We start from the raw sequence: 27,545 nt of genomic DNA, 5'->3' as shown, positions 1-27,545 counted from the left end.
AATGTAGACCTTACGTGAAAGTGTGAAGGTTCCTTTGACAGCGTCCGCCATAATACCTATAGTCGTCTTTGGCGCTGTGGGCACGACGATGACTTCAGGTGTTCTTGGCGTTTAAAAGGTTAAACGTAAAACGAATAATGTGATGCATCTGAAGTTGCAAGCGTCCATAAGCTATAATAACCGCTTAACGCTGCGTCTTACGTAAGCGGACAACTCGCGATCGCGAAGCGGCGCGGCGGGTCTACGGCGTTCGCGTTCGCAACGAGATCGCCCACGTAGGACACCTCTATAGGTATCAAAGGATTGATTCACCCCGCGCCGCATCTCTTCGCTTCGCGTTCGCGTGTTGTTCGCCTACGTAGTACGCTGCGTTACCATCATCGTCATGGTATGCAAATGTGCATGTTTGTGGTAATCTTTAGTTTCTATATTAAGTTGTCGAAACTTGTTATTCGTTGCAGTAACAATGAAAAGTGGTGGTAATTTATGACCAAAAATTACAGTTTTCTATAAAAATATTTTGCAGCTTAAAAGTTACCTATAAAATAATTGAGATAGTTATCATGATGTATGCATTTGTCAAATCATAATACAGCATTTTAAAGCGATAAGCCTATTGGTTCTCATTAAATGTATTTGTATAAGTAAAAATCATGTAAATTTTGAAATTATAATCTTCCATTAAATTTACCATATGTAACCCACACGCAAGAAACTACATACTTCAATTATTAAATGACACAGATATTTTCATTTGAAAACTACTAGAAATAGTTTACCTTTTAATGCATTTAAAATGTTTTTAGCGCACATGTTCTTGATCAGAAATTAATCCATATGGATTAAAGCGTGCGATTGTTTTATGCTGTCCATTTATGTCCGAAATAATAGTTATTTACGATACACGTGCGGAAAAGAGGAAATCCGAAACGAGTGGCGATAAATTAAAACACGACCGCAGGGAGTGTTTTAAATAGACACGAGTTGCGAATTACCCATCCGCACGTGTATCGTACAACGTTTTACAGTACATATGGCCCTTTAAACTTTCGACATATGCACGAAAAGTGCTCTTTTACACTAGTGCGAGAAAGTAGCACCATATGTACTGTAAAATTATTTTATTATTATATGCGATTAACGCAGCGTTGAACGCATGCGATCAACGGAGTGTAGGAAAAATGACATTTTACATTAGATAATTTAATGACACTATATTGTTTTACGCGGTAAACTGAGCGGTAAGCGCATTGACATTTTTCATACATTCTGTTAACGCATGCGTTCAACGCTGCGTTCAGCGCATAAACCAACAGCGCCCTTTACTTAAATATAGATTTCCATATTCCATCTCATCGACTTGCATGAAATTAGACCATATTAAAATTATTATAAATGGTTTACGGGTTAATTTCTGTTTCTTTGTAGACGTCAAATGGAGTATTCTACACTTCGGAGCAATAAAAATAGTAGAATGATAATGGAAATTTCCATAAAAAGTAACCTGTTTCTATTTATCTGGAGAGTTTGTTTTTCAACATATTATATATTTGTCCTTCCATCAAAATTGGTACTTCATATTATTGAATATTTGTTATAATATTGTCCATAGTGATAAGGTCACAGAATTACCAATATCTAGTCGAATCACCTTAGACCGATAATTGTACCTATTTGCAAAGCCCGGTTTACACCTGACAAGTGTTGAGCGAGTCAGTTTGAGTTTTACTATAAGTTAGTTGCTGTCAGCCGCATTAGCGCTTTCTTATATTATTATTATTCAGAGCCCACTGTGTCCCACTGCTGGGCAAAGGCCTCCCCCCTCTTTCTCCACTCGTCTCTGTTTAATGCTATATCCGGCCAGCCTGTCAAGAAGGAGTCCAAGTTATCCCGCCATCGCCGACGAGGTCTGCGGGATCCCCGGTTAGACTCGTGGGGCTCCCACTCCGTGGTTAACTTGGCCCACAAGTCATCCGGCATTCGGCAGACATGACCAGCCCAGTCCCATTTCAACTTGGCCGCTTTCCGAGCTACGTCTATTATTTGAGTCTTAGAGCGCAGCGTGGTGGTGGTTTCCTATAAAGAAAAAGAAATCAAAATAAATTAATTGATTTCGGGATATGAAGTCGTATCAGTATGAACGTGTAAAATATACTGGTTTTGTGTAAACCGGGCCTAAAGTCTGTGCTATCACTTAACCTTTCAGTTCGTTTTGATATTGCTAGTTGAAAAAGCCTGTTTAGTTCAGACATCAGTGATAATAGTCTCAAATCAACAATTACAGTTATAACGTGCTTAAAATTAATATTACAGTATTTCGAAATTGAACGTTTAAGTAGATATATATTTAACAAAATTGTTTGTTTGGATGCCGTAATAAAAACACTTATTTTAAATTACTAACTTCTAAAAATATGAAATATTTATCAGTACGGTTTTTACTCACTATTATTTTTAGTCGCTTTTGGCGACATGTTTCGGATTCTTTGGGAATCCTTCCTCAGGCACGAGTGTCCGCGGCGGTTGTACGTCGTGCACTGCCCGCGCCGCCCGCCTCGTCGCACAACCACGACGCATAACCGCCGCGGACACTCGTGCCTGAGGAAGGATTCCCAAAGAATCCGAAACATGTCGGCAAAAGCGACTAAAAATAATAGTGAGTAAAAACCGTACTAATAAATATTTTGAAATATGTCTCACGATAGTTTAAGTGCGATTATAAAATTATGATTTGATAATTTTAGCTATGGTGTGTTATCGCTTTTAGATCCTCCACAACAATATGATATGAAGCTAAAGGACAAATGTTTGCAACCTTGTGGTTAAAGTAATTTTCCAATACTGCTATCTTATGTTGACGAACAGTGTTTTATTTTATAATTATTTATCAATTGATTTCTTATGTCATTGAGATAACGGCTAATATTATTTACTCATATCTAGATGGATTCGTTTTTCTATATCTGGGTTAATAGGTTTATAATACATGGCTATTACATTAACAAATATTATACGTTTTATCAGTGATCTTGGTATTCTTCCCATAGTCCCATAAAACTTTATTTTTTAATTTGTATGGAACTAAATAATACCAAAGATAGATATAACTCCGTAATAGATGGATACAGTCTAAGGAAAAAACGTGCCTCGAAAATCAAGAAAATTTGATTCTCGTTCAGAGGGCGCTACTAGCTTTGGCTTACTGTCGCATAGATGGCGTTGACGGTTTCGTTTGTTATTTAACAATTTAAACGCATATCAGTGAAAGAACATGGGTCAAAATCATAAAAATAATTAATGCAAATAAAAAAAATCATTTATCCATATTTAAATACATTTTATCGTATTTTTATATATCTTCATTTTTAGTTTTAAAGTGTGTCGACAGATGGCAGTGAATTTACTGGGGTTACAAAATTTACTATGACAGTACCGCTCTAGTATAAGTTACTCTATGATAATACGGATTGTAAGTACTGTTTATGTTACGTCATATAATTACAGCAATATCAAAATGAACTGAAACTCGAAATACCTAGTTGCGTTCTAAAAGTGCATATTCCTATAAGTTTCTAGAAAGTTAAGCCTAGAACGATTAAGTCTAGAAACATTGCACTTTTGAAGCATTCAACCTCTACACTAGATCACCCCAAGATCCAAGATGGCGCAAATGAGACTTGCTGTCACCATACATAACTCCCGTGCTAAATAAAATATAAGATGGTGCACAATACAAGTAAAATTGTACCTACTGTCCGCGCGCCAATTCCGTGCATTCGGAGTCCGAGGAAGTGAGGGGGTGTGTGCCGCAACCGTACGTACAAAATGACACCACTCTGTCATGACGCCCAACATTCCTAACATTCCTCAGCCGTGCACGGAATTCGCGCGCGGACAGTATGTGTGGTGACCTCATTTTGTAGTCTGTGACAGGTTTTATATACCTTCATTACCTACGTAGCTATTTCTACTGGACAGATATTTATGTACCTGTTGTACGCTATATAATATATTATAAATTATAACTGTATGTAGTAGGTGTTGTTCGCGCATTTGATGTTAATGTAAATAAGATGGTTAAGGATATTATAATATTAATTGTTACAAAAACTGTGTTTTAATTCTGTCTCTGATAGGTAACCCAAAGGTCTGTGCACACCTGATGCGTATGCGTGCGACGTGCACGTGCGCGTTGTAACATACCAATTCTTATGAGGGACGGCACACCATGCACAAGCGTGACGTGTGCGTGCAACATTTAAAAAAATAAGCGCACGCGCACACAGACGGTCAAGACGGTGTGCTCTGGTCTTAAAGGTGCGTCTATTATTTAACAAATGTAGCGCACGCTGGCGACGCATTCGCGGCATTGCAAGGTCTGGACGCAACATAACATAACCATACATTAACAATACCTAATCATAAAACAACAGGAGCGATTGCAACTACAACAAACTAGACTATTAAAAATGCGCATTTCATACCTACCAATAACATAACTTAATTATTATTCAACACCTGTTCATGGTTATAAAATCCCTCAAATAAAGGGGTCATAAACCGAAATACTTCAATAGTTAAAACGTAGAAAGTATCTGTACCTTCTTACTCAGCAAGCCTTCTAAAGAAAGTACCTTACAGCCGCACCCACCCTCCCTCCTTCCTTAAAGCAGGACTTGCAGTAATTTATAGGTAGGTTATGTATCATTTCTATTTAGTTGTACCAAAAAATTTTGTGTTAGAATTGGGAATTTTTATATTATTTCTAATCAGAATCACGAGCTTTTTCCACTTTTACTGAGAAAAAAAAGTGTCCCCAAAATTTTTGGTCCGTTTGGTTACGGTTTACATCCTTCCATGGCCGTAACAAAACGGACAAAAATAATTTGTATGAAATTTTGGGGACACTTTTTTCTTGTATTAGTATCGAAAGAGCTTGTGATTCTGAGTGGAAAAAATATAAAAATTCTAAAATAGATGTTGGAATTTTTTGCAGTTTAGAAACTAGTACAACTTTAAATATATATGCCCGTAAACTTGCTCCCTTTTCTTCACCAGATAAGATAAATAACGATTGAAAGCAGGTTATCTGCGCGAAGTGAAAAAGTGCGTAATTTTCAAGAGCACTTGACCTACAATGAGTTTTCCTTTCCATGAAGTCCTGCGCAACCAATTCGTAGGGCGAACACAACTGTCTAGCTATCACGGTCCATGAGATACAGCCTGGTGACAGACAGACGGACAGTGGAGTCTTAGTAAATAGGGTCCCTAAAAATAAATGATTATCGAACGATCCCAATAATGATGGATGAGTAAAGGGGCCCACTGACTATCAGTCCGCCGGACGATATCGGCCTGCCAGTTAGAACAAAAATTTGACAGTTTCGAACAACTGGCCGATATCGTCCGGCGGGCTGATAGTTAGTGGGCCCCTTTATACAATTTTCTATGGGATCAATATTAATTATTAACTTTTCACTGTAAACTAAATACTTAACAATGTAATTATTGTTTGTCTGGTGATAACAATATTGCAATGAATCAATGATAAACAAAGAATACTTATTATTCGTATTTGTATGGACCATGTCATTGAATTGTGTCTTCATTTTCACCCTTATAAAGGAAAAACTAAAGCGAGGTTTAGACTAGCAAGAACTTGGTTGCAATTTTCATTACATTGCGGTATCTGATAAACATTTTGAATGCAGTTTACCTTAGTAGTCAGCAATGTAACGTAAATTGCATGCAAGTTCTTGCTAGTCTAAACCTCGCTTAAAAAAGCTGTTTCATGTGAAATAATATTTGCCTTGCATATATTACCTTTTTGCGAAGTATAAAAAGCTGACGTGGGTAGTCTGTGCTCAGAGACGACTCGGACAAAGACAACATGCGGTGTCTATTGATATTAGGGTCTTTGTTTATAATATCGGTAAGTTTTTTATTAAATTACTAAAATGTAATGGGAAGTTATGGTAATACATATTGGAAGTAGTAGTAACACAGTACCTAAATATTATTCAAGGTTAGTTTCTTGAAAAAACTGAAACGGGATGAGTACCTACATCACAATAACATATGATATTGACAAAACACAAACTAAATTTCTACCTTATCAATTTACGTTTAAAATACAATAACTAATAATCTTAAATACCAAAAAAACAAATAAATCCTTAAATTAAAAATTATAAACTAAATTTAAAAACTACATAAAACTAAAACTATAAATAAATTAAATTAATTTAATTAATTAAATTACTTATTTATGTTTCTAAGATAGAATTTTACAGTTAAGTAATTTGAATTTTATGATACTTCTTACCTTGATCTCGACGCTCTGAGTGAATGGGTTAGACGCTAATACAAGCGTTAGAGGAGAGTGAATGAAAAAACAAATAGGTACTAGTTGACTACAACCCCTTTTTCATCTTACTGCATTATAATTCAGTGAAAAAAACCGGACAAGTGCGAGTCGGACTCGCCCACCGAGGGTTCCGTACTTTTTAGCATTTGTTATAGCGGCAACAGAAATACATAGTCTGTGAAAATTTCAACCGTCTAGCTATCACGGTTCATGAGATACAGCCTGGTGGAGATATAGACGGACAGAGGAGTCTTAGTAATAGGGTCCCGTTTTTACCCTTTTGGTACGGAACCCTAAAAATGGGCGGCAAAAAATCTATCATACTGCTATTTCATGAAATTCATGAAATTAGACTGAGATATAAATAATATCATGTAAACAATGATTGTGGACACGATGCCGATTGGAGACTTCACACAGCCCAATTAATGTATGTTATAAAACTTATATATACCTATTGTATTTCTTATTTAAAAAACACTCAAAATCGAATCTTACAAACAATAAAACCTAGATGGATCGATTTTTCTGCCTCGTGGTTTAAAAATTAAATCACATCATTACTTTACAATTTAGTACCCACCAGGCTACCGCGAAAACTCGGGCAAACGGATTATTTTCAAAATGAACCCTAGCTTAATCGAACTGTCGTTTCACACGTCCCTATATTGTAAATTTCATTGAAATCGCTGCAGCCGTTTTTGAGAAATTTAAAAAAATATATGCAAATGTAGGTATCTGAAAAAATTGATGATGATAGATCATTTGCCGCTACTGTAGGTACAATCAGGGGCGTAGCTAGAGGATATGGCGCCCGGGGCAGTCACCAAATTTGCGCCCCTGACGACTGACAAAAGTTTCTCTGCTGCTGCCTTTTGCCCATTTTGGCGCCCCCCCCCCCCCTTGGATGGCGCCCGGGGCACTTGCCCCCTCTGCCCCCCCCCCCTAGTTACGCCACGGTACAATTACGACAGTTCTTGCTGATGTCGACCTTTCAAACCAAACGTTTTACATGCTGGTTTTCTCACAGCAAATTGAAGCAACGCAATAGGTACGCGTAAAATTATGCGTTTTTCTTTGACGGTTTTGTTAACTGTATTTGATATTAAATTTTATTTATTATTTTATCAGGCAACCTACTGTTTACCATCGCCATGTGAGAGTAACACAGATCGAGTAAGTATCATGACGTTTTACTAAAATTAATGCTTAAATAAACAAGGAAAATCTGAATTCCGGTTTAGAACACCATCTTGATAGTTAGCCTCGTGATTAATTCCTTTGTTTTTTGCTCATTAATATTGTTTAGTATAATATCGATAGCTTATTATACAGTAAAATGTGGTAGTGGGCAGTGAATGGAGAATTAATTTTGAAGCGCGTTTAACCACCATTTTGGAGTCAACGGCCGGTAGTCCACGTGCTTCTTGTGAAGTCCAGCTATCGCTTTACAAGAGCGAATAAAATCACCGTATTCTTGTACTAACCGTACAATTTTAGTAGTATTCAAAGCTCATAAGACCTTGATACTGGCGAAATAGTCCTGCTGGACTGAAGCCATAATTTTAAAATAATGAATGAAAGATGAGTTACATTAGCTAAGGTGACGTACAATTTTCGATTAGATTTTCTATCGAATGAACCTAGTTAGCTTGAAACTACCCCGTCTGAGGGGTCAACTATCTCTGCAGCCTCTGCAGGTGACTGTGCCTAATCGTGATACCCTATATATATTACTTAAAGTAGGTAATGTGAAATATTTACAAAAAATAATAACATAAACGACAAAGACATAATATCCCTTAAGAGCGTTCTTACAAGAAAAGTCGAAATAATGTAAAATTGATGATATTCCGGACAACATTTAAGATTTTACGCTCATTATTAGAAATGAAGAGTACTTGTTCCAGTAAGAGCGTCTTCTTATCCTTAGGAATATCGTTGTACATTTTAGAAAAAGGACTAATTAAATTAGTAATGATTGTTTTTATGATGGTCGTTTACGAAAAACCGCGTGAAGCACTGAATTGTGAGCTCTTATTTGTAAATTTTGAGAAGTTTACTCTGCTAAAGTTGGATATTTTGTATTACTAATATCCTGTACTTTAGGAATATGTAGTAAATACAAAGTTTGTTAAAAAAAAACCTATAGGTATTCTTTTTGCCAGGACCCAATTATCGTAACAGACGAGCCGCCTGTGATCCAGTCTGCGTGGGATAAAACTTCTGGTAAGTTTTACTTTTTCCACATAGTATACCTATACCGACAAGGGGGCAATTTGACACAAGATATATACCTACTTGTTTTAGGAGTATGGACAAAGTATCTAAGATTTTGACGTTGGTATTTGAAAGTAAGTTCGTTCTCAGGTTATAGGTTTTCGCGGGCTTGGTTTCCGCAACTCGACGTCATAGCGCCTATTTTGCGTGTAGTTCTTAGTAAGTAAGTTCGTTCTTAATAAATGGTTTTGTTTGTCAATATCGTGAGGAACCAATTGTTTTCTTGTACCTTGTACTTATTCTATTTTATCATTATTTTATGTTTTACATTACAGATGGGCCTCGAACGGAAATTATATCCAATGGTAGGAATCGACAGTACCATACTATCAAATGAATTACGAAATATCTAAATAATGTTCTTGAACTTTTATTGACAACATTTTTATTTCATTTTCAGTTTCGAGAAATTCATCACAACTCAAAAGTAAGTCATAAGCATATTTTTATTTTTAATTGCTTATTGCATTATAAATGCAACAATTGAACAATATTCTTTAATTTTACTAACTTTGGTAAGGGGTTTTGCGAGTCCATACAAAATAAAACACAAACTTACAAAACAATTTTCCACAGCCACATCTGACACCAAAAGCAAGGAAAAGGTGAAGACCAAACAAAAGAAAGACGGCAGTACCGTGACCATCATAGTCGACAAAACCAAGACCAAAAATAAAACGAAAGGATTGACCGATTCCTTCGACCAGACCAACCACACCATCTTACAAGGCGAAATCGAAGAACAAGACATTTTAACAAAAGAAAAACAACAAAGATTAAAAGAAAAAAGCGTTGCCAAGAACGTCACTCGAGAAAAGATTGTAACTAACCCGGATGGAACTATTAAGTCAGACACGGTCAAAACAAAGGTTTCAGAGAAAGATAAAAAGTCCGTAAAGACTAAACAATCGAAGACTTTATTGCGTACAAAGAAGACAGTGACCACCGAAGCGCCGGAATGTATTACTATTACTCTACCGCCGACGCCGCCGTGTGAGACGCTGACAACGACAACTGAGGCGCCGGTGTGTATAACAGTCCCGCCGACGCGGACAACGACCACTGAAACGCCGTGTATAACCCTCCCGCCGAAGCCGCCGTGTGAGACGCCGACAACGACGACGGAACCGCCGCGACTGCCGTGCGGATGCAAACGGACGACTACGACTGAAAAACCGGAGAAGTGGCCGTGTGGTCACCCTAAACCAACAGATTAGGACCTGACCACTGAGATCGCATAAGCGAGTTTCGCTAAATATTTACAGCGTTTTAGCGTTTTTATTTTGTAGGACACTATATTGCGAAATGGTCAATTAAATTGATTTGTCAAGCATTTGTTTAGCTTTCTTTAATGATTTTAAGTCATAAACCTTAAAATTCCATAATAAACGTTTGTTTTTTAATAATTATGTTAAATATAATCTGAACGCACAAGTTAAGTCGATGCAATTTCAAAACACATCATTGACATTTCATACGTCAGAAATGTCAACATTGTCAACAAAAATTTTACTTAAAAACTTCTCACGTAAAAGTACAGAATTTCCAGTTTTTTGTTATAATATCATAAAAAAATGAGTGATTCCAGTTGATGAAGATGATCTAACGCCTGTGGATGTTGCACTTTCCTCGCTATAGTGAGCGGAAAAGTTTTGTGTTACACACGGGTGCAAATGTATTTTCCCCTCACTAGCTCGGAAAGTTGTCTTTTATCCTTCAATACAAGCGGGGAAAAACGCGTTTTATCCACTAGTGGGGAAAGTAATTTGACCTTGGATGGAGCGTGTTTAAGTAGCTTGACAGATAACAAAACGTAAATCGTTTATGATAATGATTCGTTCGATATTAATTATCATTAAATAAATGGTTTGAGAATCTAATTAAAAAAACCAAATTTAGCTTTATTTAATGATTTTAAGTCGTAAACCTTAAAATTCCATAAGAAACGTTTGTTTTTTTATAAGATGGTAAATATAATTCTGAACGCACAAGTTGAGTCGATGCAATTTCAAAACGCATCGTTGACATTTCATACGTCAGAAATGTCAACACATTTTTTACTAAAAAACTTTTCTCACCGACTCGCGTAAAAATACACAACTTCCAGAGTTTTCTGTTATAATATCGTAAAGAAATGAGTGATTCCAGTGATGAAGATGATCTAACGCCTGTGGATGTTGCATTTTCCTCGCTGTAGTGAGGTGAAAAGTTTTGTGTTATACACGGGCGCAAATGTATTTTACTTCTCGTGTGTTGAAACACTCGCTACGCTCAGGATTCTATTTTAGAACCACTCGCTTCGCTCGTGGTTCACCTATAGAATCCTTTCTCTTGCTTGTGTTTCAATTCTACACTCGCGGGTAAAATACAACTTTGCACCCTTGTATAACAAATAACTATTTACTTCTCGTGTGTTAAAACACTCGCTACTCTCAGGATTCTATTTTAGAACCACTCGCTTCGCTCGTGGTTCAACTATAGGATCCTTTCACTCGCTCGTGTTTCAATTCCACACTCGCGGGTAAAATACAACTTTGCACCCTTGTATAACAAATAACTATTAATTAATCAATGTCGTTTCTCGTTGTGTATTAGGTTATAATAGAGTATTGGTAATAAAATGTCAAATTACAATTTAATATCCTAAATTCTATCAGTGTCGTTAAGACGAAGAAGTAGAAGTAGAATTTATTACGTGAAGGCCGGAGGGGCATTCATAACAGGATCTTCAATATTCAACTTTAATAAATTCGTAATAAAGCTTTAAATTAAAGATCATAAACTTCTTTATTCCAAAGGATTTTATTGTTAGTATTATTTATTCACCTGGGTATTTAAAAGATGGTCTTTTGTATGGTTGTTGATTATATTTGCCATGAATATATTAGTAGGGGGTATAAAGTGGGTAGGCAGTTGGTTGACAGCCTGTATTGATAGTTAGATCGGAGAAAATGAGGCTTCTTGTGATACTGGGGACGGTGCTGATTTTGTCGGTAAGTGACAATTTTAGTTCAATTTTAAGAGATTCTAATATTCGAACTTAAACTATCGTGAGACATATCTCAAAATATTTAGATCAGTACGGTTTCACTCACTTTTATTTTTAGTCGCTTTTGGCGACATGTTTCGGATTCTTTGGGGATCCTTCCTCAGGCACGAGTGTCGCCAAAAGCGACTAAAAATAATAGTGAGTGAAACCGTACTGATCTAAATATTTTGATTCTAATATTGTCTTCGGTTACCGCGATAGTTACTCATCGCGTTAGTTAGTTGTAAAGGGTTCGAAACGTTGGGATGTAATATAAATTCCATATATAATCCGTTTTCATAGTTTTATTGAGATTCTAAAAAATCACGAACAACAAACATATCAATTACTTATGAGTTATGAGCATTATTTACAATTATTATCGTGAAAAAGCATGCATATAAAAGATGTGTACACAGTCAAAGAAATTAAATTCATTACCATTTCGTACCTCGTAATAGTATGAGGTCCCTAGCGACTTTCATACTGATTTCCTACCGTATTCTCCAGTAGGGCGCTGGTGGCCTAGTGGTAAGAGCGTCCGGAGGTCGTGGGTTCAAACCCCGGTTCGTACCAATAACTTTTTCGGAACGTATGTACGAAATATCATTTAATATTTACCAGTTGCTTTTTGGTGAAGGAAAAAATCGTGAAGAAACCGGATTAATCACAATAAGGCCTAGTTTACCCCCTGGGTTGGAAGGTCAGATGGCAGTCGCTTACGTAAAAAGTACTGCCTACGCCAAGTCTTGGGATTAGTTGCCAAACGGACCCCAGGCTCCCATGAGCCGTGGCAAAATACCGGGACAACGCGAGGAAGATAATGATTCTCCAATAGAGCTAGCGTGAGATTTACAGCTCAAACACTCGTAAGAAGCCTGTGCTAGTGTGCCTACACTGGAACCCAAAATTAGTTGATTCGGGCATGTTTATGTAATAAATTTATTGAGAAGGCATAAAATTACAGTAAAATTAGTTTACTCTTTTCAATTCTTGATACGAGTGTACACATATATAGGTTTGCGATGTGATACGCTTCTTATTTTTACTAGTTCTGTATTCCGCTTCTCATTTTCACTAATTATCATTTTCTATGGTATGTTTAAGGCGATCAACGCTGGCGCAGCTCCGACTGCCGAAGAGGTGAGTCTTGTCAGCAAAATTAAAAAGTGGCACACGCGCGCGCGCGTACGCAAGTCGCAAAACCACGTTTCGTTTACGAAAAGTATGTACCATCTATGAAGTTTATTTCGATTCGTTTACTTTACATACAGATTAAGGTGTATCATTACTAAAGAAACTTCAAACGTATTTTTTTAGAAACAAAATAAAATCAGTAAACTTTCGAAGTAGATATTTTTTCTAATGTAACAATTACGTTTGGTATGCATGGTGGGATAAAATGGATTTCAAATATAATGAATGCCTCGCCCTGGCTTAGTGGGTATGGAACAATCCATACTAATATTATAAATGCGAAAGTCTGTCTGTCTGTCTGTCTGTCTGTGTGTTCCCTCTTCACGCTTAAACCGCTGAATCGATTTAGATGAAATTTGGCATAGAGATAGGTTGAGTCCCTGAGAAGGACATAGGATAGTTTTTATCCCGAAAATTATCCCTTAAGAAAGTAAAAAGCGGGGTGGAATTGAGATAAATAACGAAGTGCCTGCTAATTTGTGTGCATAATATGCCTAAATTTAGATTGCTATGAGATTTTTTCCTGGTGCTATTGTTACTCTAGCTGCGGTTACTGAGTCCACGCAGACGAAGTCGCGGGCAAAAGCTAGTTTACCTATACGTTAGTATTATATTTGAAGTATATAGGTAATGTTTTTTTCTATTAGGTTCCATCAGAAGATTGCAACACTTCTGCACCAGCACCAGAACCAGGTTTGTAACTTATATTGATTGAAAATCTGCCCTGAAGAAGTGTATTTATAGCTAGGGATATAAGTAGGTACAGTCAAGGGCATAAATATATATACATTCCCAAAGTTTCAAAAGTATGTGTACGCTCTTACACCTTAGACAATAAAGTGTTCACATATTTTTGAGCCATTTGTCTGCATCGATATTTTTGCCTTCGACTGTACATAATTGTGTGTTAGATCTGTCTGGTGCGTATATCTCTAGCTAATATTCATTTCTGATAATAATATTTTTATTTACCGATATCATACCATACGACCTAGAGTTTTTTCAATACGTGTCTCATAAAAAGGTTCAAAGTTAGTCAACGAGCAAAAAGATCATGGGTAACTGGAGGGAAAAAAGAGTAGCGCACGATTAATAACGGGTCACTCACGTATTTTAAGTCGAAAAATGCTCGACAAGTTTCACTCCGTACCGAGAAGTCTCATCAGGAGCTTGCGTCGACGGTGACGGACCGGCGCAGACTGCGCGCCGCAGCCCTCCGCGCCCGATGACTCGGCGCGGGCGCCGGTGGCGGCAGGGGGGGCGAGAAACTACCCTCACTACATCATTCGCTAATGGTTCGTCCACACTGTCCACCGACGTAGCGGACGTAGTACCCAAAACAGACGTTGTCTTTGAGATCATTTTATGAGGCTTATGTCCAGCAATGGAAGACTTTCGGCTGATTTAATGATGATGCCAATGTTGATGTGCATTATAGATTTAGACTGATCATCTTTATTTTATTCTCAGTTCACTACATGAAGGAGACACTGGATACAGGTTAGTATAACTGCTTTTTATTATGCACTAGCTTCTACATTATGCTGATTGATAAGAACTATTCCATGTCCTTCCCCGGGCCTCTAATTATCTCCATCATCTAAATCGGTTTAGCGGCTTATGCGTGAAGACGTAACAAATAGTTACTTTTGCGTTCATTTATAATATTAATGTAGGGATAATACCCATACCCACGTCAAATATTTGGGGCATTTTCTATAAAAAGGGACCTTATTGTCGATGGCGATTGTATTTATATTGGAGCATCGTTAATAATGGCGTAAGCGCCATCGACAATAAGGTCCTTTTTTATATAGAAAATACCACATTTGGCGACAATATCTACGTCCGCTACAAATATTTGGCTGGCAGCAGTGCCATGGAGACTATATAAAGGAGCCAAATCTCTATGTATGAATGAAAAGTGTCCATCAAAAAACAGTAATTAGGCGGCGCCACCATACACCGAAATACTACCAAAAACAACCTACGTAATTTGGTCGGGTTATTTGTTGCTTTATATGGTTCATGTTATACTCATGTCCCAGAGCCTAACTAGCGCCACCGGAGAGATTAGGAACTATTATTTAAAGCTGAAAGCGGTCACTTGCAACAATTCTGCCATAAGAGATTGGCATCCTTTCTATACCATCCATAAGCAGTGCTCTACTGAAATGTTGCCAAGTTAAATTTCATTATTTTTTTACCATTCCCGATTTCTTTTACCTGATTCTTAGATTTTTAAAATTATTCATTATTTTAATTATTCTCTAGCGTCCCACCGTCCTAATACTAGTACTAATTATCTGCAACGAAGCTTGTCATTATGAAATGGAACCATAGACATAGTATATACAAGTAGGTATAGACACGCCACCGAGCGACCGGGGGTAAGAGAAAGAATATTCATATAAAATTTGGGCAGCATAGGATTTTTTCTCTATCACTTATAAATAGCGGTACTTCGCCATCGCCTCCTACCTATGATGCCACCCGGTCGGTGATAAGGACAAAGCATGGCACTATTTTCTTTTTCCTCTTATAGGAATTGCAATAAGAAGATCTCTATCAAAGAGTGTCAGGCCCTTGAATAGAACAGAGTTGCTTTTGTTTTCTTTTATTCGATTTTCTAACTAAACAATTTGAATTCCATTTTATAATAGGTACTATTGATTCATGTTTAAACCAGTTTTTCTTGCATGGTGGTCCGCTAGGGGATATTATACATAATGTACTGTCTACCTTTGTAACAAGGTGTCTAATATTCGTAATTTGTATATTTACAGTAAGCAAGAATTCGACACGAGACACCTGTAAGTACCTTCCACTCTTTTTGTTAAATACAATACCGAAGAACCACCACTACCACTAGCTTTTCGGTGAAGGAAAACATTGTGAGCGAACCTGCATACATCTGCGAAGAAATTCAAAAGGTGTATGTGTAATCCCCAATCCGCATTGGGCTAGCGTGGGGACTATAGCCCAAGCCCTCTCGCGCATGAGAGGAGGCCTGTGCCCAGCAGTGGAACCTATTAGGCTGAATTATTATTATTACAATAGATTTAGAGAGGGAGAGGTAGAAACGGGAGTTGGAAGGGGCAGACCTCGGCGGACTTTCTCTGATCAGATCGGGGAAATCCTGAAAAAAGGCCAGGTCAAGAGCACCCTAAACCGGCAAGCGTGTATGAGGAATGTTATGAAAGTAAAGGAAGCGAAAGGGGTATGTCAGGATCGTAGCAAGTCGAAATCCGTGGTCTCTGCCTACCCCTCCGGGAAATAGGCGTGATTATATGTATGTATGTACAATATATTTAAATCCTAAACCGAAAAGAGTTTTTGAATGACCATGTTATCTCTTCCAGTAAAAACCAATACTAAAACCAAAGAGAAAGTAAAAGTCAAGCACCTCAAAGGTGGTCTCACGGAGACCATCATAGTAGACAATACACGGACGAAAACCAAAAAGGACTCGATCGAGGATGACTACAATCAGACGAAACACACTCTCAACGTGGACGGGCTTGAGGAAGCTGACAGTCTAACCACCAAGCATAAGCATGAGACGAAGGAAACTGACAGTTTGAAGGCTAAGAAGACTCACGTAATTATTACAGGTAAATAATAAGTAGGTACTTTCTCCTTTCCTTTCTACAAGCATACGGCCCGCCTGATGGTAAGCAGTCACCGTAGCCCATGGACGCCTGCAACTCCAGAGGTGTTACATGCGCGTTGCTGATCTTTTAAAAATCTGTAGACTCCTTTTTTGAAGAACCCCATACTGTAGACCATCGGGAAAACCTCGGAAGGGAGCTCATTCCTCAGCCGGAACGTCCGCGGAGTACGCGACCGTTTCGGTGCTAGGGTGTGAGGATGAACACCCTGCCGACGGCGAGCGGTGCGGTGATAGAAAGCGGCCGTTGGCATCATGTCAAACAATTCTTCAGAGCAAAGCCCATTGTACAAGCGGTAGAACACACACATACGCACGTATACATAGTGCTAGTTACCGCACTACAGCGGTAAATTAACACCATATGTAATATGTACTGTAAAATAATTTACAAAAATTTTTTTTTAAAACCCACTTATTTCCCATAGACAAAAACGGCAACGTGGTATCCGATACGACGAAAGAGAAAGTGAAAGAAAAGACGAAGAAGAAAGAGAAAGACCGTTCGTCGTCAAAGCTGGTACATACGAAGAAACAGGTGGGCATTCCGGAGGATTGCGAGTCGCCGCCGGTCGAACCGGTGCCTAACTGTTCATAAATAAAATAAGTCTTATAATTTGTTTTCGTAAATTTATTGAACTGTCACTAACTGTCGCGTGCTGTCGCACATCTATATATACTTACTTTACTCTTTGACTAATGGAAAAGTGATAAAGAGACAATAGTTATTTGTTATACAAGGGTGCAAAGTTGTATTTTACCCGCGAGTGTGGAATTGAAACACGAGCAAGCGAAAGGATTCTATAGTTGAACCACGAGCGAAGCGAGTGGTTCTGAAATAGAATCCTGAGCGTAGCAAGTGTTTCAACACACGAGAAGTAAAATACATTTGCACCCGTGTGTAACACAAAACTTTTCACCTCACTATAGCGAGGAAAGTGCAACATCCACAGGCGTTAGATCATCTTCATCACTGAAATCACTAATTTTTTTAAGATATTATAACAAAAAACTCTGGAAATTCTGTATTTTTACGTGAGAAATTTTAAGTAAAAATTTTGTTGACAATGTTGACATTTCTGACGTATGAAATGTCAATGATGCGTTTTGAAATTGCATCGACTCGTGCGTTCAGAATTATATTTAACATCATTATTAAAAAACAGACGTTTCTTATGGAACTTTAAGGTTTATGACATAAAATTATTAAATAAAGCTAAATTTGGTATTTTTTATTAGATTTCAAACCATTTGTTTAATGATAATTAATATCAAACGAATCATTATTATGAGCGTTTTACGTTTTGTTATCTGTCAAGCTACTTAAACACGCTCCATCCAAGGTCAAATTACTTTCCCCACTAGTGGATAAAATGCGTTTTTCCCCGCTTGTTTTAAAGGACAAAAGACAACTTTCCGAGCTAGTGAGGGGAAATAGTTATTTGTTATACAAGGGTGCAAAGTTGTATTTTACCCGCGAGTGTAGAATTGCAACAAGAGCAAGCGAAAGGATTCTATAGTTGAACCACGAGCGAAGCGAGTGGTTCTAAAATAGAATCCTGAGCGTAGCGAGTGTTTCAACACACGAGAAGTAAAATACATTTGCACCCGTGTGTAACACAAAACTTTTCACCTCACTATAGCGAGGAAAGTGCAACATCCACAGGCGTTAGATCATCTTCACCACTGGAATCACTCATTTTTTACGATATTATAATAGAAAACTCTGGAAGTTGTGTATTTTTACGCGAGTCGGTGAGAAGTTTTTAAGTAAAAAATTTGTTGACATATGTTGACATTTCTGACGTATGAAATGTCAACGATGCGTTTTGAAATTGCATCGACTCAACTTGTGCGTTCAGTTATGTTTAACATCATTATAAAAAACAAACGTTTCTTATGGAATTTTAAGGTTTATGACTTAAAATCATTAAATAAATCTAAATTTGGTATTTTTTATTAGATTCTCAATCCATTTATATAATGATAATTAATATCGAACGAACCATTATCATGAGCATTTTACGTTTCGTTATCTGTCAAGCTACTTAAACACGCTCCATCCAAAGTCAAATTACTTTCCCCACTAGTGGATAAAACGTGTTTTTCCCCGCTTGTTTTGAAGGATAAAAGACAACTTTCTGAGCTAGTGAGGGGAAAAGAGTTTTGTTATCCTAGCGCAAGCGATTGTGACCTTTGGCTAGGCACCCTGCTCAGAAATTTTCACGAGAATCGGTTGAGAAATGCGACCGGACAGACAGCCGGACATACGAATGCATTTTTGCCTAAGATTAAATGTGGTATTTTCTATAAAAAGGGACCTTATTGTCGATGGCGCTTACGCTATTATTAACGATGCTCCAATATAAATACAATGCCGCGCGATGCTGTGCGGCGTAAGCGCCATCGACAATAAGGTCCCTTTTCATAGAAAATGCCCCAAATGTAGGCATCTACTTATTTTTCCTACTTACGTAGGCGAACACGCGAACGCGAAGCGAAGCGTCGCGGCGCGGCGCGGCGGGCCCAAGGCGTTCGCGTTCGCAACGAGATCGTCCACGTAGGACACTTCTATAGGTATCAAAGGATTGATTCACCCCGCTCCGCGCCGCGCCGCTTGGCGTTCGCGTGTTGTTCGCCTACGTAGTACGCTGCGTTAACACATTGAGTGCCGGGAATCCGCTCGGCGAGTTCTCTGATCGTAGACGCTTTCCTCTACAAAGCGGGAAAACGGTGGGATCGGCTACGAGCGTAGCGCTCCGAAAACGTTGGCAGTGAAAGTGTTAAGGCTGGCGTCCACTAGACTCGCCGAGGCGAATCGAATCGAATCGCAATGATTCGCCTCCTATATTTTCTAATGCAACTGCGTCCATTGATGGGCGCGCCGCGGCTCTTCGTCAATGGACGCAGTTGCATTAGAAAATATAGGAGGCGAATTATTGCGATTCGATTCGATTCGCCTCGGCGAGCCTAGTGGACGCCAGCCTTTAAATCGGTCCAACCCACTTTGAAAAATCGTAAAACGGTGTAAAAAAAAAAGTTCCAAACGAATTTCGAAATTTTGACGACAGTTAAAAATATTGAATAGAAATAATAGGTTATATATTAAATACGAAATTTCCATTTATACTTTAGCATTCAGAAGTGAATCTCGCAGACCTTAATAAGTTCCTTAAGTACTAATAACACCTGAGCAGCGCGTGCGCTTATCACCCGCTATCTGACGCTTCAGACGTCCGCGGCGCGACGAGCGACATACACGTATCGTCAATAAACCGCGCGTACTTGCTGAATACTCGGCCAAATTTAACTTTTCGTCTGTGTGTCTGGATCGACCATATTTTTCTATTAGTCTTATCACACTTTTTCCTCCCACGATGAAGTAACCCATCATTTTGAAGTGGCTATTAGTTTTTGAAGAGGCTTTTCGGACAAAAAAATAGACTATAACAGTGCATCTTTTCCGTTTTCGGACAAGATTTTTTAAAGTGTGGAATACAATAGTGTTTCTAGAGTTTTAGTGTGTGAATTGAGGGTAAAATGGCGAAAGAGGTGAACTGCGATGCGATTCTGGCGGAGCTTGGCCAGTTCGGGAGACACCAGGTCCTGAATTACTGTTTGATCATGATCCCTATAATGTTCAGTGCAGTGTACAACGCGAATTATGTCTTTAATGCTGGCATGGTCCCACACAGGTTTGTTTTTTTACTGCTAAACAATATCGCCTATAGTCTGGCAAATACAACTTGTCAGTCAGTAAAAATCAGGAAAACTATACTCATCCCTTTATTTTGGGTGCTACTAAAATAAGACAAAGGCAGTATGATTCTCTGTCCATGTTTGATGATCAGTCCTGGGCAAAACTATATCTTGTTAAACAATCTGTAGGTTTTGTACCTTTCTATACAATAATAATTTGTAATAAAATGTTAGTAAATCAGCATAGCTTAGCTTATGATCTCACAGTTCAAGAATATGGGTATTCTTAGTTGATTGATTCAAATAACAATATATTACTTTGGATGTTGTTGGTATTGGCACCACATTGATTTCATACCCACTTTAAGGTTACCCGACTGCGGCAAAGGAAAAATGAAGGGTTATTATTTTAGCATAGATGTATGCTTGAGGCACTGAGGGTATGTTTGTGTTTTGTTTTCTACTCGTACCGTAGCTTAAAAACTATTAAGTTTAGTCAATTTAAAAAAAAATTTAATGTATTATTTTTACGCGCGGAATACATAGGCAGGCAGTTGATTCTTTGCGGACTTATGTATATTTTTAACGAATGTTTGAAGTAGAAATACATTCAGAAGTACCTAAATCAAACGACAATCACTAGACCTATATCGTCGCTGCGCGTACAAAAGTCGCCATGTGTTTTTAACCTACTTTTCAGGAGACACAAAAAACTGTTTATTTCGATAATTATTGGAGATAAATAAATCAATATTTTTATGACAAAAGTATTTGCACTTTAACATACATTAAGGCATTACATGAAAAGACATTTTGGTTTTAATAATATGAAAAAAAAACTTTTTCAAAAATATGTTACATAGCGAGTTATGTTTGGGTCCTAAATAACCTCTAAGTGTCTTACCATTACATGGTTAGATTTAATTGTTAAGGACCTTATACATTTTTTGTTCTTTATTGTCACTTGGCTATTTAATAATATGATGTGAGCGTTCAACAAAACAGAACTAAATGCTGTTTAAGTCAATATAATTGAATTTTAATCGTGAGTTAGTAATCTACGTACTTTTTTAGTATAACTATTACTTTAAACCCATTTATGATCAATTTGTTTCAGTCAATATCTTTGAACTAAATATGTTTACCTAATAGAACTCATATAAATTAGTTTGATAATTATTTACCAGCCCAATAAGCAATAAGTAATCAAATAATATACATACATACGAAGCATGCCTATTTTTTCTAGTTTTGTAATCAAAATGTTACCTTTAAAATCTTGCAATGTAAAAAGTCTCATCTCTTTAAGTACTCTCGTTTTCCTGCCCTTATCCTACGGTATGTGGGGTCGGCACAACATGTTTTTCTATTCCATTCTCCTCTATGTTTGGTCACCTCAGCACTTACTCCTTTCTTTCTCATATCCTCTTTCACACAATCCATTCATAGTTTTTTGGGTCTACCATCCGCTCTCCGTCCATCAGCATTCATCCCTATCATTGTTTTGCCTATGTGACATTCATCCCTCCTCATTACATGCCCATACCACGCTAACCTACTACTCCTTATCTTATCCGTTACCGGTGCTACTTTCAAACTTCCCCTTATATACTTATTCAATAGTCAAATATCAGATGACAGTCGTGTAATGGACTGTCATTGGTTTTCCCTGCATTCCTTTATTAAGTAAGTAATCACGGTGAAGTTAGGTTGTTTTCATGATTCAAGCTATCAAAAAATGGGTGATAATCACGATGCATATCTTGTTCCCGAGTTTTTAAATTATTAAATTTGGTTGGATCAAATTTTTGTGAACTGAATGATTCGGGGCTATGCGACGGGGCGTTGCTGTGGGAGTTAGAGGCTCAGGTGCAGGGCCCTAAATGAATTCCCTGCACCCGAAGAACTGCCGAGGACGCGTCAACAAGCGCTCAAACGGATGCAGCAAAGCTAGAAGGAAGACCTGGAGGACTGCCGCAATGGATCTCATACCATAGAAGCACAGTGCAGTCAAGAATGCAATCGTTGGGTCGTAGAGTGTCGCACCATGACGGCGGCTCTTGGATTAGGGAACGTTTCACTGCGCAACATCGTAACGACTATGTTGAGTAGCAAAAGGAAATGGAAAGCAGTTGCCTTCTTCTGCGAAACCGTCATTTCACAGAAGGAGGCCGGGGAAAGGGAGCGTGAGAGTAGGAGCTGACGACGCGCACCCGAACCGACGCAGACGGCGGTGAAGAAGATTTGCTGTCCGCCTAAACCCCTAGCAAGGCCAGCGGGCTGTGGGGGCCCGCACTACACGGCGCTACACAATTGGCGGTGGGTCAAGCGTCTCTGACTCTTCTTTCCAGCGGTCTGGGTACTCCGAAGTAAGATAAGCCAGGGCCGCCGGAAGGAGTAGAATCTCAGGCATCCCGCAGCTCCTTGAAAACAGCCAGAAGGGTGAGCGCCGGAGTGGCTTTTAGTGGGTATATCTGCTTTTCTCCTCTCACTAGGAGAGGATGGTTGCAGGAGGAAGTCCTACATATCCCCCAAATGGCTCCCCAAGCCATTGTTGCCTTTGCCAACAAAAAAAAAAGATTATTAAGGAATTTCAAAAAGTTGAGTTTTAAATAATTTCCGAATTACCTATCAATTAACGAAATTGACGTAGGCTAGTTTTTACGAAAGCGACTGACATCTGACCTTCCAACCCAGAGGGGAAACTAGGCCTTATTGGGATTAGTCCAGTTTCCTCAAGATGTTTTCCTTCACCGAAAAGCAACTGGTAAATATCAAATGATATTTCGTACATAAGTTCCGAAAAACTCATTATTGGTACGAACCGGGGTTTGAACTCGCGACCTCCGGATTCCGGAAGTCGCACGCTCACAGCTAGGCCACCAGCGCTTCACGTGAAATAATCATGTTTAGTAGGTACCTGTATACATCGTGAGGGTAGATAAAAGTTTAATACACGGTAGACTCGATTGTTATAAGAAAATCCCGCTATGTGTCGTAAAATGCACAGTCTAGAAACATAACATCGACTGCAACTAGTATAAAAAATATGGCTATGTGCGAGAAACTACATATCGGGAGCAAGCGCATCTAATCATTTTTCAATAAACTTGTAGAAAATATCACTATGTGTCAATCATCACATAGCGAGCACACGTCTGTAATTGCTGTTCAAATAAGCTAATGTAGGTAGTTATGTGATTTATTCCAGTTAGCGATTATAGGAAGAGCATTCATTGTATGGGCATCACATACCTACATTTGATAAATCCTTAAATATTGAAATAAGCGTCTCGCTGTTTTTGGAGCATATGCGTATAGAAATAAGGTTCAAAATGGCATTAAAACCTAAAAATCGTTAAAAATCACATAGCGACTTTTGTACGCGCAGCGACGATATGAAAATAAAAACACAAAGAAACAAAAAAATAATTGACAAATATGACATTGATGCATCAACGCGGTTTTTTTACAAGAGGATCTACCGGATAACGCGAATCCGAAATTTAGCTATCTGCCTCTTTAACGCTCGAATATGCAAATGACAGAAATGTTAGATACCGAAATTTCGATTCTCTTGTTTTGCGATAGACCCTCAAATTGTGGTAGTGGCGCCCCCTAGGCAGTTTCGCGTAATGTTCCATATTGAGTGATTATTATAGTCTCTTCTTTGTCAGTTGGGCAAAAACGAAACGAAGTAGGTAGTTGAGATAGATAAGTAACAAAAAAAGCAATCAAGTTAGTAAATAGACCAATTCGCTGAATCAAAGCCTGAATGGATTATTTAACTCCAATTGGCCGAGTCACTGATGCATTACCTCATTATTTCCATCTTTTTGTCGCAAACAAATTAAATACTTGATAAAGCAGAGACGCTTTACAAATAGATTTTAGTTCATTGACCCGCCTGTTTGCTATCTCTATTGCACGCGCATAATAGGGTAGTTGTCATTTTGTTTTATGGTATCAGTCGAATAAGGACTCGAATGGTACCGTTATTCTTTCCTATTTCCGTTTAAAAAAGTTTTTTTTCGAAACTGAGGTCTTATATTATTTATTTATATATATTTAAAAATTCAACATGTGTCAACTACCTTATTATGCGCGTGCAATGTGCAATAGAGATAGCAACAGGCGGGTCAACGTACGAAAATCTACCTCGAAATCGTCTCTGTTTTACTATTCAACTGACAATTCGTTTATGCAAAGAGAATATAAAGGATAGAGGGGTACTGTTATTAGTAAATTTTGTAACAGTAAATTTACTGCCATCTATCGACACACGATTAAAACTAAAAATAAAAATATCAAAAACTATACGTATATATAGGTATATATGGCTAAATGATTTTTTGTATTTATTATTTTTATATGATTTTGACCCATGTTCTTTCACTGATATGTGTTAAAATTGTTAAATAACAAACGAAACCGTCAACGCCATCTAAACGAGAATATATAGGCCAAAGGTTGGTATTGGTGGTAGCGCCATCTGTGCGAGAATCAAATTTTCTTGATTTCCGAGGCACGTTTTTTCCCTAGACTATTCATCTTATACGGAGTTATATAGGTCTGGTTTATGTAAGTACCTTATTGAGAACTCAGTTAAGAGGGGGCGTAAATCCAGGAAATTAGAAAGTAAAAGATTTTTATAATATAAAAATAAAGTGTTAACATAACTTTATTTCGGACATAGATCCATAGTTGCTAGTAACATTTACATTAAGATATAGTGAAATTATAAGTAGCTAAATACAAACTAATTTTAAAATACAAAACAAATACCTATTCTTAGTTTAATTCGCAACAGTGGTGTTTTGTCCCAGAAGATACGGCAATTGCACGGATTTCAACGTTTTACCTCAATAATTATACATACTTACTTAATTATGTTTAAAAAATTCTTGTCACGTCCTGCGGCTATATCACTGGCGGCTATACTCTAAATTATACTGCTGTAATTGTATGTTTGCATATACAACTGAAATTAAATGAAAATTGGACATGCTTTCAAGATTTTTTTCTATCGAGCCATCTTAACCTAGTTAGGTTTTGGTTAAAGTCTGCCCTTGAAATTTTTAATGAAATGAAATAAGAATGATAATAAGATGGAGGCACGTAGAAAATTACAATTTGCTTCCCTCTTGTTCGGGATTATGCTGACCAAACAACCATCTTACCTTTACGAAAGACTCACGTTGTCCCGTAAACACATAAGGCAAGCCCATAAGGTTTCCGTGGCCGCTTCCGGTACGCAGCCACGCGGTGCTGGAACAATCTCCCGCCACCAATAAGAAATGCCAGTTCACTATACGTGTTCAAAACTACACTGAAAATGCACCTACTCAAGGAACAAAATATCCCCGCCTAGCCGACCTATACCTACACACCTGTATTCGTACCGACTTCTGTGCTTTAGAGTTTATACATTAATTTATGTATTGTGTAAGTATTTATTAATAAACATGTCTCAGTTTTCTTATATTATAAATAAATTACCGTGTCAACTGCACATTCTGTCGTATTCTGCTTCGGTTTTGTTTTTATGTTCTGTGTTGTTTTGTGTTTGTTTTACGTATCAATGGGTACACTGAAAATCTGCATGTGTACTTGACTGGAGGTATATGTTAATACACTACCGATATATGTAATTGTATGCAATGACTGCCACTGGACGTCCCTTGAAAATATTATTAATCATGAAAATATTAGTAAGTAAGGTTATTGACCTTTGCTACCATATTTAAGGCGGGTGTGTGTCTCGACACATTTCAATTTATCTAATTACTTTGCTGATATTGTATAAAATCGCTGATAATGCTTAGATTAAAAGAAACACCTTCTAATTGATAGCAATGTACTTTACAAGGATATCAGTTTATTAATGACGTAATAGTACATTGTGCAAGAAGGGAGGTGTGGAGTTGTGGACAAATTATTATAGAGAGCGTGCATAAACTGTAGGGAGCACAGGAGACATCAGATTTTCGGCGCGAGGCGTAAATGTGTAGTTTATGCTTCCAAAGTAGCCCACAAGATGGCAGCACTTGCTTTGGCGTGAAGTGTGAATGTGATGGACGTGATGTACATGTTTATGGTTCCGATTCAGGCCACAACCCAGGTGGCAAAATGACGTAAAATGACGTCAGCGACGTCATAATGACGGCATTATTACGTCATTACGACGTCGCTGACGTCATTTGACGTCATTTTGCTACCTGGGAAGATGGCAGACCCTCCAACGCGCATGGTCCCTATATTATCTCTGCTTTAAAAAACTTGAAATCGTAATAAATAATTCTATCCTACCTTCATGCCAAAATACCCAAAACCAATAAAGACAAATGTCAAATGTACATCTTAAAATCATCTGTCAGCGGTCAAAATAAACAAAATTTCTAATTTATTTTTACGCGCTCTAATTTATATAATTTGTGCTCCCTTTTAGACAAACTACTAGACCAATCAATACATTCCACGGTATCATTTGATGCCTACAACATACATTGTGGTGTCTTCAGACTTTTCGTGCTCAGTGAACTTACCTTTAAACTAATGTTATTAAAATAATGCGTATGAGCCGAGGCGATGATGCCATACAAAAAGACTACTTAGTGTACAATAATGCGGTGGAGATGTCCAGCAATGTCCCATTTTCGTTGGACAAGATTCTTGTTGAACTAGGCGAGTGCGGGACTTATCAGCTGAAAAACTATTGCTTTATTGTAATGCCTATCATGTTTAGTGCTTTTTGGAAGTCTCAGTATGTCTTCAATGCTGGTAAAACGCCTCACAGGTACTGTTCAAGTAGAATAACAAGAGTAGTTTGTGTAACAAGAGAGCAAAGTTGTTTATTCTGTATAAGGGTTAATTTTTGGACTGACCTCAAATCATGGCAACAGGCTCAGAAAAAGAAAATGACAAGGTTTACTCGATATTATTCACAACGACGGGACTTAATCGCGTAAATAAGTTTTAAATTTACCTCAGACGTTACGAGGACGGCGTTGTCCCAGTGGTCTCGGAGAAGGCTAAAGTTGACTTCAACATCTTCTAGGCGCGCGAGTTTTTCGAACTACCCGCACATGGTTTACTCGAGGCAAGCCAAGACAATCTACACAGAAATCTACTAAAGCCACAAGCCAGCATTGGCATCATTTAAATAAAGTAAATTTTACTCATCATCATCATCATCATCTCAGCTGACAGACGTCCACTGCTGGACAAAGGCCTCCCCCAAGAATGTCCACAACGAACAGTCATTCGCTGCCCTCAACCAGCGGTTTTCTGCGACTAACCAGATC

At 38.0% G+C, this 27,545-nt stretch overlaps 3 protein-coding genes across 4 annotated transcripts in view; all 3 read left to right on the top strand.

The window, feature by feature from the left end:
- The first annotated feature begins 5,852 nt into the window (after window positions 1-5,852).
- Window positions 5,853-9,864, top strand: LOC134744966 (mucin-2-like). Its single transcript, XM_063678914.1, has 6 exons — window positions 5,853-5,932; window positions 7,499-7,543; window positions 8,536-8,596; window positions 8,923-8,952; window positions 9,048-9,074; window positions 9,224-9,864. The coding sequence occupies exons 1-6, from the start codon at window positions 5,891-5,893 to the stop codon at window positions 9,862-9,864; spliced, it is 846 nt and encodes a 281-aa protein (XP_063534984.1). The 5' UTR covers window positions 5,853-5,890.
- A 6,348-nt stretch (window positions 9,865-16,212) lies between these two features.
- LOC134744965 (uncharacterized) lies at window positions 16,213-17,140 on the top strand. Its single transcript, XM_063678912.1, has 2 exons — window positions 16,213-16,486; window positions 16,971-17,140. Exons 1-2 carry the CDS (start codon window positions 16,213-16,215, stop codon window positions 17,138-17,140), a joined length of 444 nt encoding a protein of 147 aa, XP_063534982.1.
- A 2,660-nt stretch (window positions 17,141-19,800) lies between these two features.
- LOC134744594 (organic cation transporter protein-like) overlaps window positions 19,801-27,545 on the top strand; it is a 39,172-nt gene continuing 31,427 nt past the window's right edge. For both annotated transcript variants that reach the window (XM_063678454.1, XM_063678455.1), the window contains exon 1: window positions 19,801-20,237. In XM_063678454.1, coding sequence (XP_063534524.1) covers window positions 20,083-20,237 — 155 coding nt within the window. In that variant the 5' untranslated portion in view covers window positions 19,801-20,082. The remainder of the gene's footprint in view (window positions 20,238-27,545) is intronic.

This window comes from Cydia strobilella, chromosome 10 (assembly GCF_947568885.1).
Source record: "Cydia strobilella chromosome 10, ilCydStro3.1, whole genome shotgun sequence".
Taxonomy (NCBI): domain Eukaryota; kingdom Metazoa; phylum Arthropoda; class Insecta; order Lepidoptera; family Tortricidae; genus Cydia; species Cydia strobilella.
Note: the sequence above shows the minus strand (reverse complement) of the source record. Positions and strands in the feature narration are given on the sequence as shown.